The sequence below is a fragment of the Vigna unguiculata genome, chromosome 9 (assembly GCF_037176805.1).
Source record: "Vigna unguiculata cultivar grain cowpea cultivar isolate G323 ecotype 2 chromosome 9, ASM3717680v1, whole genome shotgun sequence".
Lineage (NCBI taxonomy): Eukaryota > Viridiplantae > Streptophyta > Magnoliopsida > Fabales > Fabaceae > Vigna > Vigna unguiculata.
In genome coordinates, this window is record NC_140800.1 from 41,040,220 (window position 1) to 41,049,932 (window position 9,713).

The 9,713-nt window shown below is 28.4% G+C and overlaps 2 protein-coding genes across 2 annotated transcripts; one reads left to right on the forward strand and one right to left on the reverse strand.

Annotated features, from left to right (window-relative positions):
* Positions 1-1,807: 1,807 nt before the first annotated feature.
* Positions 1,808-3,063, forward strand: LOC114164650 (putative 2-oxoglutarate-dependent dioxygenase AOP1). The gene is made up of 3 exons (XM_028049387.2): positions 1,808-2,208; positions 2,286-2,616; positions 2,727-3,063. Exons 1-3 carry the CDS (start codon positions 1,844-1,846, stop codon positions 2,976-2,978), a joined length of 948 nt encoding a protein of 315 aa, XP_027905188.1. The 5' UTR covers positions 1,808-1,843; the 3' UTR covers positions 2,979-3,063.
* Positions 3,064-7,655: 4,592 nt separating this feature from the next.
* Positions 7,656-8,974, reverse strand: LOC114164749 (putative 2-oxoglutarate-dependent dioxygenase AOP1). The gene is made up of 3 exons (XM_028049505.2): positions 8,563-8,974; positions 8,142-8,472; positions 7,656-8,054 (listed from the first exon to the last, which is right to left on the reverse strand). The coding sequence occupies exons 1-3, from the start codon at positions 8,925-8,927 to the stop codon at positions 7,803-7,805; spliced, it is 948 nt and encodes a 315-aa protein (XP_027905306.1). The 5' UTR covers positions 8,928-8,974; the 3' UTR covers positions 7,656-7,802.
* Positions 8,975-9,713: the final 739 nt, after the last annotated feature.

A 9,713-nucleotide genomic window follows, 5' to 3' on the forward strand; every position in this document is an offset into this window, starting at 1 on the left:
GTAGTGTATTGAATGAAGAGTCATAACATGTTTGGTTGATATGTGGATGAGATGATGAAAATATATTTGATTGCATGTTGAATATGTTGATTGGCTCTAGCTTACCCATTTTGTTGCATGGTTGTGATGTATGTGGCTGTTCTTTCTTGCGATGATCATCAACTTGGTTGATGGGAGCAGATGGGCGAGGTTCTCGTGGTCAGCAAGGGAACGGTGATCCAGCAGCTTAGCCATCTGGGCTAGATCTCACGCTTCTTTCTTTCATGTTTTCTTTAGGGCTATGGCCCCTGTATTCGTGGTTGTTAGATTGTAAACTTTTAATTAAACAGCTATCCTACCTTTATCGGCATCGTGGTGTGCCTAGTTTTGTATGGGTGATGTTAAGAACCTCAGGACTGCGTTGTTATGCTATCTTACGTGTGGCGTTTCCTTTAATTTCGTTTAATAATTAAATGGGACGTTACACCAAATGCCTAGATTACATAAATAAAGATTAGTTCTTTTTTCTTCTCATTATGTTTTTCATAAAAGAAATTTTAAGAAAAAACACATTATTAGTTCGCGTGTTTTTAGTTTTTAGCTTTTTTATTCTATTATTCATTTAAAATAAGCTTTATTATTATTATTATTATTATTATTATTACAAAATATACAACATTTATATTATAAAACAAAAATATTACTATTTTCACATTAAATTTAAAAAAAATGTTAATATATTTTACATCTTTTAATTTAATTTATCTACTTAAATCAATTTTATTAATTAAATAATATTTATAATAATAGAACAACTTTTGTAATTTATTCCATTTATTTATAAATAAACTAAATTCAGGAACAGATTTCCAAGAGACTATCCAGAAACTAATAAATTTTAGTTTATAAGATATCTAATTTATTTACCCTCAATCATCCTCCTTGTTAGTAATGTTATAGCCTGAAAATTTTAATAAATTTCTTATCAATTCTTACTTTCTTCTTATTGTCTCATCTAATGTTATGTTATATTATTTATTTGACTGATCTGTTTAAATTTATTTTAATTTTATTATAAGACTTTTTTAAACTTTAGTATAACATTATATTATATTATTTTTACGGGGTTTTTCCATATATAATATTTTAGTATAATTATTATTATTAATATTATTATTTTTATTAGTTTTACGATGATTATTATTATTATTATTTGTATAGTTATTGTTATTAATTATTCATAATGTTTAATAATAATAATGATTATTATTGATTATTTTTTAATAGTTTTAATAGTTTTATTAATTATTCATAATGTTTAATAATAATAATAATAATAATAATAATAATGTGTAACAGAATAATTTTAAAAATGTTATGATGATTTTAAAATATTAAAGTCAAGAAGGGAAATTTAAGGGTGTGTTAATATACTATTAAGAATATGATTATTATTGATTATTATTATTATTGATTTTTTTTAAGAGTTTTCATAGTTTTATTAATTACTCATAATGTTTAATAATAACAATAATAAATTTAAGGGTGTGTTAATTACTATTATATGGTGCATGTTATGTTAATGGTCCATCTCTGTAGACGTATCTATATATGTATAAAAAATGGAGCTCATTAAAATTAAAACCTGTTATCGCGATTTTATTAATTAATAGCTACGAAATTGAAAAATGTTTTGATTGAATTTGTTTATTTAAGTTATGTTGCAGAAAATGACAGAGAAGTTATGAAAATGCTGCATGTGATGCTATTGGTGTGTGTTCATCTGGAATGAACAAAAAATGATATGTATATAAAGGGGAAGTTGTGGAAGAAGAATGAGATATAAGAAGTGAGAGCAAGAAAAATGATGATATCATGTTTTGATTTTTGGAAGGGTGGAAAAACAGTAGAGGAAGGGAGTGAGGAATGGAAAGAGATGAGCATGAAAGTGAGAGAAGCATGTGAGAGTTATGGTTGCTTCCTCTTAAGGTGTGATGAGATGAACTCCAATGGTGCACGCGAAGAACTGTTTAAGAATATGAAAGTACTGTTTGATTTGCCTCAAGAAACAAAGCAGAAACACACGAGTTCAAAGCCTTTCAGAGGCTTCAACTCGTATAACTTTTTGAACTCTCAGTGTGAAAGCTTTACAATCGATGATGTTCTTCTCTCAACATCCTTGGACACCTTGACCAACCTCATGTGGCCTCAAGGAAACCCACATTTTTGGTATTCATTCTTGCATTAATATTCTACTAAATTAATGATAACTTATAAGACCTCGTAACATGTGTTTTTTTATGCAGTGAGACATTGAAGGGTACGAGCTTAAAGATGTCAGATTTAAGCTTGGTGATCTTGAAAATGATTGTGGAGGGTTATGGGCTTCCCCAGCATCATATTTCAGATGTTGAAAACCTCAAGAGTTCTTGCAACCTACGATTCAACATGTACAACACTGACAAAAACAATACTGTGGACAAGAATATCTCCAATGGTCACACTGACAAAAACACCTTAACCATTTTGTGCCAAAATGAAGTTCCGGGTTTGCAGGTGCTATTGAAAACAGGGGAATGGGTTGACATAGAGATACCCCAGAATTGCTTTGTGGTTATTGTTGGTGATGCATTGAAGGTATATATATGTATATGCAGAAAACCTTAACCTTAACTTTGACATTAATTAGTTGAAAATGTTGTTATATATGTATTGAATAATTAATGTTATGGTACGTGAATGAACAGGCATGGAGCAATGGAAGGGTTCATGCAGCGATGCATAGAGTGGAGGTGAGAGGAGAGAAAGAGAAAGAGAGATACACTCTTGGAATTTTTGTGGCACCAAAGGAAGAGATGAAGATTGAGGTGCCTGGTGAGTTGGTAGATCACAAAGATCATCCTCTTCGTTGTCGTCCATTTAACTATGGAGAGTTTCTCACTCACTTTTTTTCAACTCGCAACCATAATAATGCAATTGATGTGTTTGCTGGTCTCTAAGAGTCACTCAGTTCATCATTATATATGAATGTACCACATCATCAAGTCAAAATAATAGGAGTGGACTAATATAATTACATCTCCTTTTATATAATAAATTATTTTAGTGATTAAAGTTAATGTTTCAATTTATAAAATAAAATATTATTAGTTACTAAAATAGTTATTATTATAATTAAAAAAATATAATTAGTCGTTGAATTGGTTACTAATTAATTATATACAATTTAGAAACTAATTTTTTTAGTAAAAAAAAATTTTGATGGCTAATGTTTACTGACCAATTTCTTTTGGTAGCTAAAACCTTAGTAGCTAACTTTTAAAAATCAATCTAGAGACTAATTATAATTTTTTTTCTTTATAATAGTGATTATTTTAGTAACTAATAATTTTTTTATTTTGTAAATTGGTATCTAAATTGGTGACTAGAGTGACTAACAACTTTTGGTTACTAAAATTGGTTATTAATATAAAAATAAGGGTTAAATATATTTTTGATCCCTATACTTTGAAAATTGAAATTAGTCCTTCAAAGTAGTCCTTCCTCAATTTGACTTTTTAAGTATATTTCATGATAGTATTTAAGTTGTTTAGACCATTTGATATATTTTCGCTTCAATATTAACTCAAATATTATCATAAAATATCTTTGAAACGTCAAATAAACTTAACAAAATTTGATTAAAAAAAATAATTCCATGCATTTCTAAAGTTGGAGGACTAAATTGATCCAACGTATTGAGAATGAACTAATTCCAATTTTCATTGAACGTTAAGGGACCAAAAACATATTTAATCCTAAAAATTAATATTGAAATTGAAAGTAAGGATTGAAAAAAATAGTTCAGATATAATACAAATCACATAATTTAATATTAATGGATAGTGGAGTGGATATCTCAAATTAATACGAATAAAAAGATATATAATCCTACAACTTACATAATTTAATATTAATGAATAGCGGAGTAGATATCTCAAATTAATACGGATAAAAAGATATATAATCCACCTTGTCATCAAGGTAAACCTAAATATCTTACCTTAAAGTATTTAAATATATAATTGTGCATTATTGTTAATTTTATCCCATGATGTATATTGTAAAGGTCGATATTTATCCTTTTGTTATGAAATTAATGGATGTTCATTTACTTGTTAGCTATTATTTATAATTGATTTTTATTGATGTTATCATTAACTATTGTAACCATTCACTTGTATCCTTTCGTATGTCTTTTGTATTTATAAACATGGACTTTTTTTATTGATAATAATGACACACAGAAAATTAGTCTCTACTATCTCTTTTCCTTTTCCTTTTTATTTGATAACACGTTATCAGAATTAGCACTACTAAATATTTTCATATTACATGAGATTTTTCTTGCAAATTTATTAAAAAAATTGTAAAAAAAAAAACTTTTTCTTACTATTTTTTCTTGGAATCTTAATTGATAGGTAATTTCTTCGTGGGTAATTATTTCCTACAAAATTATAAAATTTGCAAGTATTTCTTACAAAATTTGTTGTGAAAAGTGGTTTATACAACATATTTTGCAAAAAAATTTGCAAATAATTTCCTAAAAAAATTCATAACAAAATTTATAAGTATTTTCTAAAAAAAATCAAAACAAAATTAACAAGAAATATAATTTTTGTTAGTATTGGAGGTTCTAATAAACCAAAATGAGATTTAGATAATGACTTGATATGTGTCACTGACTTGACATGTGACACGATACTGATGTGACACATGACAAAAATAATTTAAAAAAATTACAAAATTACAAAAAAAAAAAAAAAAAAAAAATGAGGAGTTGACACATGATACGTGCCTAACGTTGTTAATACCATACTAACTGAATGAATGCAATTATTACACATTTTTTAAAACATAGACCTAATTGAGACTAAAAAAGCATGGAGACCTATTTTAGATCTTAATACTAAACTATAATTAATGGATCAAAGAAGTATTTTAACCAAAAAATTACTAGATTTTGTAAATGTCTTGTTTTTTCTATTAATATATATATATATATATATATATATATATATATATATATATATATATATATATGTGTGTGTGTGTGTGTGTATTTTCTATGTGCATTGTTATTCTTGCAACATATTATACATATTATGTGTATTTGTAGATTATACTTATCCAAAGTGTTACATTTATTTTATCCTAATTTAAAATAAATTATTTAAAAATTAACTTAGCATACAAGCATTTCTTTTTCTAAAGTGTATAGCTCTACAACATATTTTAGTTACGTTAGCAAAATTGTAAATGAACTAAAAATATGCTAGACGTCAAATAATTAGAATAAGAACGGTCTATTCTAAAATTTATACCAAACTAAACAAATTGATATTATAACATGAGAGATAATATTTAGGAAAGGGAGGAGAAAAAAGTTACGGAATTACCTGTGAAACTCCATACTACTACCAATCAAATTTGTCTTCACATGTGCTTCAACTTCTGCATTTATTATTGTTTTTTTTTTTCCACAAGTGACATATAAAAAATATCTGCTAGTTATTTTGACAAATTTTATAATTGGGGCCACTAGGAAAAAGAAACTGTTCTATTTTCATTTTAAGTTGCGAGAGTTTTTATCTTTTATAAATTAATTTGCGAGATTTATTATGAGATTTTTTAAATATTTGCAAATAGAGTCACAACATTTTTTTAAGGTTTATGACAAATTATGATATCTGATTTATATATATGGTAGAGGTTTTAACCTCTTCTCTCCTTTTTTTTTACACCAATTAAAGAATATATTAATTGTAGACTACTTGGGGTGTTTCGGTCTTTATATACAAAACTCAAAAAGGAAAAAAAAAGTACAAAATTAAAGTAATCCGGTGAAACAAGACTTAAGAGGCATATACACGTCCAAAACCAAACAAAAAACATTGAGTAAAGGTTTTTCAAACACTCCATGTTATTGAGAAAAAATTTTGTACAAAGTTTTAAATAATGTATCATTTTTAAAATCTCTACAAGGAGCATATAATTAAACCATGTGATTTTTAAGGGTGATCCACTTTTTCATATTAAAGAAAATGATGTGAGACTTCTTGTACTTTTCTTGATGTGAGACTCTTGGTATTTTCTTTATAGTGTCATTCAAAATACTTTTGAAAATGTCTAGAGAAATTTCCAAAATTAGGATTGTAAGAAGATTAGCTTCTCCAATACCAAAAAGAAGAGTTGCATCTACAAAAGTTTTAACCTCTCTTGTGCCTATTATTTTGTAGAGGTTTGAAACCAAAACTTCCTTTATTTACTAACTATTTTATTACATAAATTTAAAACTTTCGTGTTTTTTATCATTTTCTTTTTTTTTCTTTTGTGGGTGTTAATACCCTCTTGACGATTATATTATAGAAATTTTAACGTCCTTCATTTATATATTTATTTTGTTGATTTAATACTTTATTTTTTTTTTTGCATTATTTATGATCTTAGATACAATAATTTGTTAATAATTAAAAATTCTTTTACATGAATCAGCTGCTTATAACTTTTTGGTATCAACATTTATTTGTAATATAAATTTCGTTCAAATATTTTAATTATGGTAAAAGACATAAAAAACTTTTAGTTAAATGCTCAAATATATATTATTAAAACATGAGGCTAAAATTTACCACAGTAATAACATAAATTAAATTTAAACGTAATTAAACTTAATCCCTTTTCCTGATGCAGTTCATAATATATAGGGATGTCAAAAATATTCATACTCGCGGATATTCACGGATCAAATCTATAATGGGTAGGAAACATATATTAAAAATGGATACCCGCTACCCGCGCGTAGGGGTATTTTTGATACTCGTATGTTAACGGGGTGGGTACGGGTATCATAGTATCCGTACCCGTGGATACCAGTACCCGCTAAACTTTAATTCACAAAATACTCTTATTTATATATATATATATATATATATATATATATATATATATATATATATTAGTAAAAAAACATTCTGATCTAATATTTTCTAAGTTGCACATCTTATCTTTTTTTGTCTTCATTCTTCCGGCTTTAAGTATTGACATTCTAAGTTGCATCCCTTGACATTCTTCTCTTTTCCTTTTTTGAAATTGGGCATATACATCAAACCTTATATAAACAGTGACGTTTATGGTATGTTTGTTGTCAAATGATGGAATAAAAATAAGAATACTTAGTACGTGGCAGTTGGGGTTTATTATTTGATTATTTTTGAAGAATCAATTGGAGAAACTGAACTTGTTGATCAAAACACTAATTAAAGAATTTACATTGTGTTGAATGTCATTTTATATTTATTTTTATAATTATTTGAATTGTATGGACCTGAGTTTGTTTGAACTTTATTTAAAATTTATGACAATGATGTATTTTATTTTATTTTATTTGAATTTATGATTAAATATTTATGTTTTAAATAATTTTGTAAATACCCGCGGTACCCGTGGATACTCATGGATATGAAAAAAATATACGGATACCCACATAACGGATACCCGATGGATATGGATACGGGTACGTGACGAATGTTTATCCGGAAAATAGGGTACGGGAAGCTACTACCCATACCCTACCCGTTCCGTTGACATCCCTGATAATTGATATTCATTCCTAAAAACACAACACAAGTGACGAATATAAAAATATCTGCCAGTTATTTTATCAAATTTTATAGATGAAGCAACATAATTGATTTTATTGAAAAGGAGGTAGAATTATATGAGCGATCCCCTGAATATTTTGACTTGATCTGGTGCATATGGATCCTAATCATGAATTACTTTCACAGACCAGCAAACACTTCAAGTGCATTTCCGTTGTTGTTACGGAAATTTGAAGCATAGAAACTGAGAAACTCTCCATAATTAAATGCACGATACCGAAGAGGATGAATTTTTTCATCAACCAACTCATGAGGCACCTCAATCTTCATATCTTCCCTTGGTGCCACAAAAACTCCAAAAGTGAATCTCTGTTTCTCTTCATTCGTCACCACTCTATGCATCGCTGCATGAATCCTTGCATTGCTCCATGCCTGTTTCATTAACGTAGCTATAACCACAACTTCATAATTATAATGTAAAAATTATATAAGTATACAATTTTCTACGTATATATATACCTTCAATGCATCACCAACAATAACCACAAAACAATTCTTGGGTATGACTACCTCAACCCATTCCCCTGTTTTGGATTGCACCTGCAAACCCGGAACTTCATTTTCACTCAAAATGGTTAAGGTGTTTTTGTCAATGTGATCATTGGCGATATTCCTGTTCACAGTGTTTTTTTTGTCAGTATCGTACATGTTCATTCGTACGTTGCAAGAACTCTTCAGGTTTTCAACATCTGAAATGTGATGCTGGGGAAGCCCATAACCCTCCACAATCATTTTCAAGATCACCAAGCTTAAATCCGACATCTTTAAGCTCGTACCCTTCAGTGTCTCGCTGCATAGAAAAAAACACACGTTACGATGAGGTCTTACAAGTTATCATTAATTTACCGGAATATTGCATTGAATGTAAGAAAATGAATACCAAAAATGTGGGTTTCCTTGAGGCCACATGAGGTTGGTCAAGTTGTTCACAGATGTTGAGAGAAGAACATCATCGATTGCAAAACTTTCATAGACAGTGGACAGATAGTTATACGAGTTGAAGCCTTTGAAAGGCTTTGGACTCGTGTGTTTTTGCTTTGTTTCTTGAGGCAAATCAAACAATGTTTTCATATTCTTAAACAGTTCTTCGCGTGCACCATTGGAGTTCATCTCATCACACCTCAAGAGGAAGCAACCATAACTCTCACATGCTTCTCTCACTTTCATGCTCATCTCCTTCCATTCCTCACTCCCTTCCTCTATTGTTTTTCCACCCTTCCAAAAATCAAAACATGATATCGTCATATTCTTTCTCTCACTTGTTCTTTCTCTCTATCTCTCTAGATGTGATTTGTTCTTCTGCAACTTCCTCTTATATATAGGTACCATGGATACTAATTTGCGAGCATATCACATGAAGGACAAATATTTTAACAATATTTTAACTACATGACAAAACAATTTATACCTACAGATACGACCTAGGATCAGTGGAACATACATATAAATTGTGATTATACTAATCAGTTAATTTGGTTTGTCATTATGGGGAGTTGACTTCATAATTATATATTAAAAAAAAAGACTTTTAACTATTATTTATGTTTTTAATGAATGTTGAAAGTCGGACACTAGAATAAGACACGTGATGTCTATTATTTCTAGTCCGTCTATTATCTCTAGAGAGACGTCAATCAAGTACTATGGACAAATATTAATTGACATCGGTTACATTAATAATGAACATTAACTGACATCGGTTACAATTGATAAACATTAAGTGACGGTTGTAATGAAAACAATCATCAATTTAATTTAATAGCATATATTAATTAGCATCCGTTATATTTGTAACATCTCATTTAATAGCTTTTAAATTATTAAATAAAGCATTATATAGTGATAATACAAAGCAGATAGCATAGAAGTTAAATATAATTTTAGACCGTCATCCAAAACAGTAATGACAATACTATATGTACAACACTCTTCGAAGAAAGGAAAGAGGTAAATTCTAACCATTTACTACAAAACACACCTATCTACAGGACCTCTGGCAGTCCTACTATCAACACCACGCGAAACTCTCCA